Here is a 12,914-nt window from a genome sequence, read left to right as displayed (position 1 = left end):
AGTGTTTCCCCATGTAATAAACCAGCTTTAGAACTAAGGGTGTGTGTGTGTGTGTGTGTGTGTTTTGTGTTGTGGAAGTATCCCTGAGCTCCTGTTTGCTTGGATTCTTCTCTGCTAATATTTTATATGTTTTCTCTTGACATTTGTAAGTGATTTGGGCCCATATTTTCTTTAAATGTCTCATATCAGGTTTTATTTTAAAATTTTTTCATAAAAATTACAAGAGAATTAGAAAGTTTTCCTTCGTTTTCAATGACCTAGAACAGCTTTTGGAGCACTATTAGCTCTATGGGTAAAAGCAGTTATGACCTTCTGTGACTTGTCTCCCAATATTTCCTCCAAAAAGAACAAAGGAATGAAAATATAGTGAATCTAGGCAAAATCCACATCCTAGCATATCTTAAAGGCAAGATACCAAAAGTTCCTTATATCTATAAGAAAAAGACTAAAATTAAAAACCCCAGGACACTCGTCCAATAAAGGCAGTTGGTTCTTCTTGCTCTAAAATTAGGGTGTGCCTGGGTGGCCCAATGGGTTAAGCCTCTGCCTTCAGCTCAGGTCATGATCTCAGGGTCCTGGGATCGAGCCCCCGCATCGGGCTCTCTGCTCGGCAGGGCGCCTGCATCCCTTTCTCTCTCTGCCTGCATCTCTGTCTATTTGTGATCTCTCTCACTGTCAAATAAGTAAATTAAATCTTAAAAAAAAAAGTAAAATTAGGAGAACCTGGCTGTCTCTGTTGGTAGAGCACAAAACTCTTGATCTCAGGGTCATGAGTTCAAGCCCATGTTGGACATGGAGCCTACTTTAAAAAAAAAAAAAAAAAAAAAAAAATTCATTACTATTGAAAGAGCCTCACAATGAAAAGGATATTTATATAGATCACCAACTGATAAGATTTTGCCATATCTATTTTTATTTCTCTCTGTACTATGTTTATGGAGGTATTGGAATGCATGTTTTAGGTATCATGACTGTACCTGTGAATCATTGAGCATATGTCTCCTAAGAATAAGGATATCTCCACTCAAATAAGAGTATGTTTTTAAATTTTTTAAAAAGTTTATGTATGTAGTATGTATGTATGTATATAATCTCTACACCCAGTGTGGGGCTCAAACTCATGAACCAGAATTAAGAGTTGCATGATCTGGGGTGCCTGGGTGGCTCAGTGGGTTAAGCCTCTGCCTTCCGCTCAGGTCGTGGTCTCAGGATCCTGGGATCGAGCCCCACATCGGGCTCTCTGCTCAGCGGGGAGCCTGCTTCTCCCTCTCTCTCTGCCTGCTTCTCTGTCTACTTGTGATCCCTCTCTCTGTCAAATAAACAAATAAAATCTAAGAAAAAAAGAGTTGCATGATCTTTCAACTAACCAAGCCAGCCGTGTTCCCCAAGGGTGTGTTTTGGGGGCACCTGGGTGGTGCAGCCTGTTGAGTGTCAGACTCTGGATTTCAGCTCATGGTCTTGAGGTCCTGAGATCCAGCCCCCCGTCGGGCTCAGCACTCAGTGCAGAGTCTGCTGGTCCCTCTCCCTCCTCCTGCTTGCTCTTGCTGTCTCTCAAATAAATAAAATCTTTTTTTTTGAAGTGTGTTTTCTAAAGTCTATATAAATATTTTTCACAGAGAGGCAGTTCTATTTTACATAACTGCTAAAATTTTTCTCAGGAATTATTCTTTCTGCATTTATTGACATAATCATATGATTTTTTTTCTCCATTGTTCTGTTACTGGGTTGAATTCTGTTTGACTGACTGAATTCTGGAGTCTAGTTCCGGTTATGGTGTGTTGATACATTATCCCCTTTCAGTATTGTTAGGTTGGAATTTTTATATTTTACTTGGGTTTTGGAGTGCCTCAGCTGATTAAGTATCTGCCTTCGGCTCAGGTCAGCTCAGCCCAAGACTCTGGGATCGAACCCCATGTCCAGCTCCCTTCTCAGCGGGGAGTCTGCTTCTTCCTCTCCCTCTGCCTGCCATTGCCCCTGCTTGTGCTCTCTCTCACTGTCAAATAAGTAAATAAAATCTTTAAAAAAAATCTTTAAAACATTTTTTTCTTCAGGTTTCATGATGAAATTAGCCTGTAATCTTCGTTTTTTTATTATCCTTTTTAAGGTTGGATAGAACAATTACATTCACTTTATGAATGTGCTGAGGGGAATGTGTGCTTTCTACCCCCTTTTGGAATGTTTGAAGAAATATGCCAGAAAAACCATCTAGGCCTTCAGCTACCATTGTAGTTAGTGTTTGTTTGTTGTTTTTGTTTGTTTTTGACAGAGAAGGGTAGGGGCCCTATACAAAGCTCAGTCTCACAACCCTGAGATCATGACCTGAGCCGAAATCAAGAGTCACTTTTTTAAAAAAAGATTTTATTGATTTGAGAGAGAGAAAGCACAAGCAGGGGCAAGGGTAGAGGTACAAGCAGACTCCGCCTTGAGTGGGGAGCCCAATGTGGGGCTCATTCCCAGGACCCCAAGATCATGAGCTGAGCTGAAGTCAGACGTTTAACCGACTAAGCCACACAGGTGCCCCTGAAGATGATTTTTAAAATTTACTTGGATTGGGGTTCCTCGCTGGCTCAGTGAGTAGAGCATGTGACTCTTGATCTCAGGGTAATGGATTTGAGCCCCACATTGGGGGTAGAGATTACTTTAAAGACGAAGGTTTTTGTCAAAAAGTAAAACTTACTCAGATTATGTAATGCTAGAATTATTGAAGTTTTCTGTCTATTGATTTTGTGTTTCATCCAGGTTATTAACATAAAAAGGCTGTTTCATGATGTCATTTTACTGCATTTGTGAGATGTGGATGGCCCATAAGCGATGTCCCTGTTAGTTGGCATTCCTGCATTGGATATTGTTGCCATCTCCTTTTCCTTTATTAGTTTTGAGAGAATCACATTAGTAACATTGCTTTAAAATAAAATGTGGTATTATGGATCTTCCGTGTTATTTGTGGGCACTATTTTGTAAAAGTACTTTTATCTTTCTAATTTATTTTCATTTTGTTCTTTTTCTAACTTCTACAATAAATGTTTAGATCATCAATGTTCAGGTTTTCTTTCTCATATGTATTTAAATCTGTTATATAATTTTTTCTACTTTAACTACATTATATGTAAATGAATGCAGATGTTTTAATTTGGTTCAAAGTAATTTCTATATGAAAATTTAGAAAATACTACCTTAAACTATTTTTTCTCCCAACGTTTTGTTTTTAAAAATTATTAAGCCAAGTGCCAATATTAAAAATATATATGTAGCTAATTACACTTCTAGATTTAACTTTGGTTATTAACATTTTGCCTTTTTCTCTCTATATATGCACCTTTCTTCTTGGCTTATTTGGTGGTAAGTAGCAGTTAATCATTACATTTCACCTCTCAAACAGTTCTTTGTGCCTCTCCTAAGAATAAAGTCTTTCTTCTATATAGTCACACTGCGACTATCATTAGCAATTCAGCCTTGCCATCTAATATAGAGTCCATATTTAAATTTTTTAGCTTTTTTCCAAATATACCATTCATAAAATTTATTTCCATAATTCATTCCAGATTCATACACTATACTGCATTTGGGTGTTAGGCTTTTTATCTTACTGTTATTCTACCTTTTTTTTTTTTTTTCCACTTTAAGTTTGGTTACTTTGTAGTGTCCAGGTTAGTTTTCTTACGGAATGTCTGCGTTCTGGGTTTGAAGTTTTCCTCTTATCATTAGCATTAGATTAAGCATTTTGCCCAGAGGTGGTGTGTAATTTTTTTGGTAAACTTTATTTTAGGTTGATTCTAGATTTATGGAAAACTGCTAAGATAGTAGAGAGATTTCCTGTCTATACTTCTCCTGATTTCTGCCATTGTTAACGTCTTATATCATTAAGATGCATTCGTCAGAACTAAGAAAATGACATTGGTATTAACCAAACTCTAGGCTCCATTTGTATATCTCACCAGTTTTTCTGTTAATGTTGTTTTTCTGTTCCAGGATCCTTCCATTCAAGGTAGCACATTGTATTAATTTGTCACGTCTCCCGGTCTCTCCTGGTTTGTGACAGCTTTTCAAGTTTTCTTTGTCTTTCCAGAATTTGACTGTCTTAACAGACACTGTTAGGTATCTTTCAGAATACCCCCCAGTCTGGGTCTGTTGTTTTTCTCATGATTAGACTGGAGGTAGGGGTTTTTTAGAAAGACTGCAACAGAAGTAAAATGTCCTTTTCATCACATCATGAGGGATACGTGATATCCGTGTGCCGTCACTGGTTATCACCCTCGACCCGCAAGGACGACAAGAAGCCCCAGTTCAGATGTATCTTCTCTCTTTATTTCCACAAGTCTACACACTTATATACGTTTACATGACCAATCAGCGAGCAGGGTACAGGAGGGAGTGAATCAGGCTGTGCACCTAAACGAACAACTTCGCTAGCAACCAATGCTGTTTACTTCCTCTTTGGGCATTCCGCTTAGTCTCACTGAGGCAATCCTAACCTGGCAACTAGCCAGGCGCCATCTTTTAATGGCGGAAGCCGCCCTGGCCAGGGGCCTGCCTCCGACACCTCCCCCTTTTTTCTTTTATGGCAGGGATCGTGCCTGTCTTAGGTTGTCAGTGGCGGGGAATATCCTTACCTGTCATCAGACAGCAGATATCAATGATCTGCGTCCTGTCTTAGGTTGGTATATTTCCCCCACTAATCTTACCCGTCGTTGACTACCGATCCAGCATACTTAGCCACACTTGGGGGGATGTTCCAGCCTCGATGGCTAACAAGGCCTGCACCATGGCTTGCTGTTGCCTATGTTGCTGTCGCCTCCAAATTTGCAGTTTCCTTACTAGCAGAATCAAGCCCACTACGAGGATTATCATCAGACCAATTACGCTAGCCCATTGTTTCGTAAAGGTTAACACATCTTGCAATGTTTTGATTATCTCTGGGAGGGTTGCAAGCTCAACTCTGGTGTTATTTATCCTTGTTATGCCTAGTAGCAGGTGCTGAGTATAGTTTTGGAATTCTGCAGACTAATTCCCCCGCAAGTATTGGGAGAGCTGTCGGGAGAGATTCTGTAAGTCACTCATATTAGTATAGGCTATGGGAGTTACACAAATTGCCGGGAAGGATACTATACATCCCAGTCCCAATAGGGCCCCCCATATGTCCACTTGTTCTTGAACCAAATCCACTCTCTGGTTGACTATCAGGATTCCTGCTTGCAGATGTGTATTGATCTGAGTCTATGTTTGAAGGGCAGCCGCCGTTCCTTCTGCAAGGGTGTTCACAGCTTCCGCAGTGGGTATAGTTGCAGCAAGCGAGACTGCTGCTGCCGTGGCAGCTGCTGTAGATATAGCCAATGCTGTCACAATGGCAGCTGTGATACCAAAATCTCACTTCTTTCTGGATAGCACCACCGGTAACTTGTCCTCTGGAATGGAAACTGGGATAGGAACATGGGTAGAGATATGCATAATCACAGCCAGATTGAAGGCCGTGACATTCCAGCACTGGGAAAGATAGCAATTCTTAGTGCAATTCAACGTATCATTCAGCTCGCTAGCATTTGTTACGAGGAAAAGGAACGGTGGCCAGACACATATGGGAGTGGGCTGATAAGTAATATTATTGGGACAAGACACATTAACTGTTGTCTCAAAGGTACTAGAGTCATTTTGTTTATAAGAACAGTTGAGGAATTTGCCACTATTTAACATGGACACTGCTGAGATATCAGTACATGCTCCTAGCAAGTTACAGACCTGCCATGCATCAAAGGGAGAGGAGGGATTGCCTTGCTTAGAATTTTGAAAGGAATAATTGTACCCTGTAAAGATATTATTTTTATAAGTAGGAAAGCTTGGAGTGAATGTAAAGCTATGCATTTCATTGATGTAAACTGAGCGCAATGTACTCTGACATCCAGACCACTCCGGTGGCCATACCCTGTTATTGGTGCACCTGGGCAACTTAAAAGGTTGATATGGCCCCGAGGCATTAATAGGTTTCACAGGGGCCAAACCCTGGATCACAGGTGGTCCCATTGAGGTATGTTTAGCAAGCCTTCATCTAGGAACCATGGAGCCGCCTTTTCCACTGTATTCAGAAAGCCCCGAGCAGTTTTTGCTTTTAGTGGAGTTCCATTGGCTTTCAGCAGGTCTTTTAAAGACACTTCCAACCGCACTTTAGATACTTCAGATCCCATTATGAACACACAGACAACAGACATGGACGTTAAAGACACTAACTAGCACATTAACTTTTTACACGCATATACTTCAGTCGACCTTTGCTCCCCACTTTACCGCGGAATTCCCACTTTTGAACGTGGCTAATGTCCCCGCTTACCTGCGGACCTTTACTCCGCGCTTTTCTACGGATTACCTTGCAAGACTCCTTTATTTAGTTCCCGGGCGCTGGCGCCATTTATAGCCCTGGACCCGCAAGGACGACAAGAAGCCCCAGTTCAGATGTATCTTCTCTCTCTTTATTTCCACAAGTCTACACACTTATATACGCTTACATGACCAATCAGCGAGCAGGGTACAGGAGGGAGTGAATCAGGCTGTGCACCTAAACGAACAACTTCGCTAGCAACCAATGCTGTTTACTTCCTCTTTGGGCGTTCCGCTTAGTCTCACCAGTTTGATTCCTCCATTATCTATTTTCATTTACTTAATATGTTTAATCAACATAATCATTTTTTTTCTGCTTTTCTTTTCACAATGTTGGCCAAACACAGCTTCATACTTAGGAACACATTTTTTTTTAATGAAACCTTAAATCTTTTAAACTTTCCTTACATGTTTGGCCCAACATTTGTGAGAATTATCTTGTATCTTTCCCTGTTCCATTCTTGGAATTAAGCATTTCTTTAAGGATTCCCTGATTATAATAATAGATATTTAGAGATATTTAGAGAGTAAATGATCAGGGTACTTATTGCTGTTAGCCTTTTTGACAATTTTTTCTATTTCCTGAAAATTAACCTGTTTCAGACTTTTGTCCTTTATAGGATTGTTTTTGATCAATATTTTCCTATGTTTGTCTTTGACTTTTTTATAATACCTTAATTTTTTGTTTGTTCTCCCCTCTTATCTTTTTTTTTCCTCCCCTCTTTTCTTGATTAGTTTGGAAGTGTACCATCATACACTGATTTTTTTCCCCTCCGAGAGATACCTTTTTGTTTGTTTTGTTTTGGGTTTTTTTGTTTTGTTTTGTTTTCCTACAGAGTGGAGTTGGGGGGGGTGGGGGGGGACAGGGAGCAGGAGAGAGAATCAGGCTCCAAACTTGGCTCTGAGCCCCATGCAGGGCTTGAGCTTCAAGACTATGACCTGAGCCGAAATGAAGAGTCGGACACTAACCAACTGAGCCACCCAGGTGCCCCCAAGAGATACCTTTTTGAATTTATGTGTTGATTTTCTTTTTCTAAACTCATTACATTCTGGATTTTTTTTTTAAAGATTTTATTTATTTATTTAACAGAGAGAGATCACAAGCAGGCAGAGAGGCAGGCAGAGAGAGAGAGAGGAGGAAGCAGGCTCCCCGCTGAGCAGAGAGCCCGATGCGGGACTCGATCCCAGGACCCTGAGATCATGACTTGAGCCGGAGGCAGAGGCTTCAACCCACTGAGCCACCCAGGCGCCCCTACATTCTGGGTTTTTTATCTTTATATTTTCTGCTTTCCTTTGGTTTCCTTTGATGTTTTTTCTAAACATTTTCATATGTTGTTTATTTTATTTGTGTTGAGGTGACAACTTTTCTCTGGGCATTATGGTTGGATATTGTATCTTCTGAAATATACTAATTTCATTTTTTGTCTGGTTATATTTCTCTAGTTTCACTGTTTATTTCCTCAGTATAATAAAGATACTGATTCTGGTTTTGATTTTTTTTTATTTTTTATAAACATATATTTTTATCCCCAGGGGTACAGGTCTGTGAATCGCCAGGTTTACACACTTCACAGCACTCACCATAGCACATACCCTCCCCAATGTCCATAACCCCACTGGTTTTGATTTTTGACTGCTGGCAACTTTCAAGCCCCACCACTCTGCCCCACTTTGGGACGAGCAGATAAAAAGCCTGAGACCTCTCTGCTTTGGTGCCCGTGGAAAGTTCAAACCATGCATACTCCGTGCCCTGTATCCTATCACTTGTTACACACATCCCACAACTGAGTCACATACTCTGCCCTTGACTCATGCCCCCTCATTCTGCACTGATACTCCTGAGTCTTTTCCTGAATCTGGATTGCCATCTTCCAGCTTATATCTGATATTTCCTTTTAACAGTCCCAGGCACTCTGGTATCCCAGGATTTTCCTTCACATTTTAATTTCTTGATTCTCTCCAGCATCTCTTGATTCTCTCCAGCATCTCCAAATAAGGAACGTGTTACTTCATTCAAGTATGTATGTAAATTTTCTGAAAAGGCACCAAAATACTGGGAAGTACAAGGATGGCTGGCCTTGAAAATAAAAAGGAAGAGAGGATGTGAAAAGTTATAAAAACAACACAGATTTAACATATTTAGAATGGAGAAGGAATAATAAAACTCAACTGAAGATAAGTAAAAACAATTATTTAGCACCTGTGATATGTCAGAATCTTGTAATTCAGTGATGAAAGAAAGGAAGCATTGTGTCTGCTCTTGGGAAAATTTGGGGAAATGTAAATAGAATATCAGATAAGGAAACTAATGTTATCATATTGGAAATAAAGGGGTGGTGGAAGGAATGAAGTGCTAGAACATAAAAAGACAGACATGGATATCTTTAGGGTTAGCAGGTGCCCCCCTTCTAAGGGATGAGAAGGATCAGCTTATAAAGTGCCCAGGTCCAAGGAGTCTTGTCAGACAAAACAGTGTTTGGAAAGCATCAAGTGATAGAGGTTGTACCATATCCTAAGTGCTGGAAAGAGAGAATGTGAAAGGGACCACCTGGGTGGCTCAGATGGTTAAGCGTCTGTCTTCAGCTCAGGTCATGATCTCAGAGTCCTGGGATTTTGAATCCCATATCAGGCTTCCTGCTCAGCGGGGAGCCTTTTTCTCCCTCTCCCTCTCCCTCTGTTGTTCGCCCTGCTTGTGCTGCCGCTCTCTGTCAAATAAATAAATGAAGTCTTAAAAAGGAGAGAGAGAGAGAATGTGAAAGGAGATAGGGGCAAAGGAGTCAGTGTTTGGACATTCCAAGAGTAAAGAGAAACACTAGAGAAACTGAGGATAAATTCTTAACCTTTGATCTGCATTTCAATCAGTGGTAGAAATATTTAAAATAAAGATGCCAAGGTTTTTTTCCCTCTTAATTCTAACTTGGTCTGTGACAGAACCAGGATATCAGATTTATAACAAGCTTGCCAAAGATTCTGGCCCACACCTAAATTTCAGTAACTTCACTATCTCACATAACTTTACATACATCTCTGAACCCTTGGCCTTTCAAAATTTTCATAACTATATTTTACTATTCGGTAAGTCCTTATGAGTGTTGGTTCATATTTCTTTCATAGAAGTTCTATGTTCTCTAGTATAAGAAGTACAATTTTTTTTGTTTTCTTCTTTTGTTTCAGATTTGGATTTACACTGTGAGGTAATCAGCTATGTAGAAATGCCCACTTACGAAAAAGATATGTCTTCTACACAACATCAGAGCACATATAACAACAAGAAATTCTACAAATGTAAGAAATGTCAGAAGAAATTTAGTAGTGGCTCTCAATTTATTCTACATCACAGGTTTCATATTGGCAGAAGACCCTATGAATGCAAGGACTGTGGGCGGAACTTTCGTAGTGGCTATCAACTTACCCTACATCAGAGATTTCATACTGGCAAGAAGCCTTATGAATGTACAAAATGCAGGAAGAACTTTAAAAGTGGTTATCAACTTACTGTACATCAGAGATTTCATACTGGCGAGGAAACCTATGAATGTAAGGACTGTGGGAAGGCCTTTATTTATGCCTCACACATTGTTCAGCATGAGAGAATCCACACTGGAGGGAGGCCTTATGAATGTCAGGAATGTGGGAAGGCCTTTAGTCAAGGTGGATACCTTAGAATTCATCAAAGAATTCATACTGGTGAGAAACCCTATAAATGTCAAGAATGTGGGAAGGCTTTTAGTAGGCGCTCAAACCTCATTGAACATGGGCAGATCCATACTGATGGGAAACTTTACGTATGTGAGAAATGTGGGAAGGCCTTTAAAAGAGGTCATCAACTTACCATACATCAGAGTGTTCATACTGGTAAAAAACCATATGATTGTAAAGAATGTGGAAAGGGCTATACCACTGCCTCATACCTTATTCTACATCAGAGAATTCATAAAGTTGGGAAACCATATGAATGTAAGGAATGTAAGAAAACCTTTACCTTGTATGGAAATCTTACCCGACATCAGCATATTCACACTGGTGAGAAACTTTTTGAATGTAAGCAGTGTGGGAAGGCCTATACTACTGGCTCAAAGCTTTTTCAACATCAGAAAACTCACACTGGTGAGAAGCGCTTTGAATGTAAGGAATGTGGAAAGGCCTTTAGCTTATATGGATACCTTCATCAACATCAGAAGATTCATACTGGTATGAAACATTTTGAATGTAAGCAGTGTAAAAAAACCTTTACTTTATATAGAAATCTTATTCGACATCAGAGTATTCATAATGGTAAGAAGCTTTTTGAATGTAAGGAATGTGGGAAGGCCTATACTACTGCCTCAAACCTTGTGCAACATCAGAAAACTCATACTGGTGAGAAACCCTATGAATGCAAAGAGTGTGGGAAGACCTTTAGCTTGCATGGATATCTTAATCAACATCAGAAAATCCATACTGGTGTGAAACCCTATGAGTGTATGATATGTAGGAAAACCTTTACTTTCTATAGAAACCTTACCCTACACCAGAGTATTCATACTGACAAGAAACCTTTTAAATGTAAGGAATGTGGGAAGACCTTTAGACGTAGTTCGCACCTTACCGCACATCAGAGTGTTCACGCTGATAAGAAACCCTTTGAATGTAAGAAATGTGGGAAGTCCTTTAAAACATATGGATACCTTACACAACATCAGAAAATTCATACTGGTGGGAAACCCCACAGCTGTAAGGAATGTGGGAAGGCCTTTAGTCGCGCTTCAAACCTTGTTCAACATGAGAGAATTCATACTGGTGAAAAGCCCTACGTGTGTAAGAAGTGTGGGAAAGCCTTCAGGTATGGTTCAGCCCTTAAAGCACATCAGGGAATACATACAGATCTGAAGCTCTAAGAACATAAGGAATGTGATAATGCTATTAGGCATGGCCCAGACCTTTTAAACAGGCAGTTCACACTGATGAGGAATTACTGAATGTTAGTCTTTATAGTTATGTCTTCACCAGATGAGAGAATCCATTATGTAGTTCTTATCACTTTTTAAAGATTACAGTGTCACTCCCATTTTAATGGAATGTTTGACTGAACAATAGCAAATTAAACCCTGAATAGCCAAACAATCTTGAAAAAGAAGATGAAAACTGGAAGTATCATGATCCCAGATTTCAAGATCTACTACAAAGCTGTAGTAATTAAAACAGTGTTGTACTGGTGTAAAAATAGGCACAAGGATCAGTGGAACAGAATAGAGAGCCCAGAAATACATCCACAACTAGATGGTTAATTAATCTTCAACAGAGGAGGCAAAAATATACAGCGGGGAAAAGTCTCTTCAACAAATGATGTTGGGAAAACGGGACCACTCTCTTACACCATACACTAAAAATAAACTCAAAATGGATTAAAGACCTAGATGTGAGACCCAAAGCCATAAAAATCCTAGAAGAGAATGTAGGCAGTAATTTCTCTGATATCAGCTATAGCAACATTTTTCTAGATAGGTCTAGAGGGAAGGGAAACAAAAGCAAAAGTAAAATACTGGGACAACATAAAAAAAAAAAGTTTCTGCATAATGAAGGAAACAATTAGCAAAACTAAAATGCAATCTACAGAATTAGAGAATATATTTGCAAACGACAAATCCAATAAAGGGTTAGTGTCCAAAAATATAAAAAGCTTACACAACTCAACACAAAAAAACAATCCAGTATTAAATTGAGCAGAAGATATGAACAAATATTCTCCAAAGAAGACATAAGATGGCCAACAGACACATAAAAAGTTGCTTAACATCACTCATCATGGGGGAAATGTAAATCAAAACCACAATGGGGTATCACCTCACACCTGTCAGAATGGCTAAAATCAATAATAATGTTGGCAAGGATATGGAGATAAAGGAACCCTCTTCCACTGTTGATGTGAATGCAAACTAGTGCACCGACTGAAGAAAACAGTATGGAGATTCCTAAAAAATTTAAAAATAGAATTATCACAGGACCCAGTAATTCCATTACTGGATATTTACCCAAAGAATATAAAAACTAATTTGAAAACATGTGTGCACCCCTATATTTATTGGAGCATTATTTACAATGGCCAAGTTATGGAAACAGCCAAAATGTCCATCAACAAATGAATGGATGAGGCGCCTGGGTGGCTGAGTGGGTTAAAACCTCTGCCTTCAGCTCAGGTCATGATCCCAGGGTCCTGGGATCGAGCCCTGCATCGGGCTCTCAGCTCAGCGGGGAACCTGCATCCCCCCGCCCACCTGCCTCTCTGCTCACTTGTGATCTCTGTCAAATAAATAAACAAAATCTTTAAAAAAAATAGATGAATGGATAAAGAAGAATGAAATCTTGCCATTTGCAAAAACAGAACTAGAGGGTATAATGCTAAGTGAAAAAAGTCAGAGAAAGACAAATACCATATGATTTCACTCATGTAGAATTTAAGAAACAAAACAAATGAACAAAGGAAAAAATAGACAAACCAAAACACCACCAACAACAACAACAAACAGACCCTTAACTATAGAGAACAAACTGATGGTTACCCTTCTGAG

General features: G+C 39.5%; 1 protein-coding gene across 5 annotated transcripts in view; it reads left to right on the top strand.

The window, feature by feature from the left end:
• Positions 1-11,701, top strand: part of ZNF573 (zinc finger protein 573) — a 30,801-nt gene extending 19,100 nt beyond the window's left edge. For all 5 annotated transcript variants that reach the window (XM_013047688.2, XM_045075899.1, XM_013047687.2 and 2 more), the window contains one exon: positions 9,541-11,701. In XM_013047688.2, coding sequence (XP_012903142.2) covers positions 9,541-11,243 — 1,703 coding nt within the window. In that variant the 3' untranslated portion in view covers positions 11,244-11,701. The remainder of the gene's footprint in view (positions 1-9,540) is intronic.
• The last annotated feature ends 1,213 nt before the right edge of the window (positions 11,702-12,914 follow it).

The sequence above is a fragment of the Mustela putorius genome, unplaced genomic scaffold (genome assembly GCF_011764305.1).
Source record: "Mustela putorius furo isolate JIRA1106 unplaced genomic scaffold, ASM1176430v1.1 tig00000174_pilon_pilon_pilon, whole genome shotgun sequence".
Taxonomy (NCBI): domain Eukaryota; kingdom Metazoa; phylum Chordata; class Mammalia; order Carnivora; family Mustelidae; genus Mustela; species Mustela putorius.
This window is presented reverse-complemented; position numbering and strand designations above follow the sequence as displayed.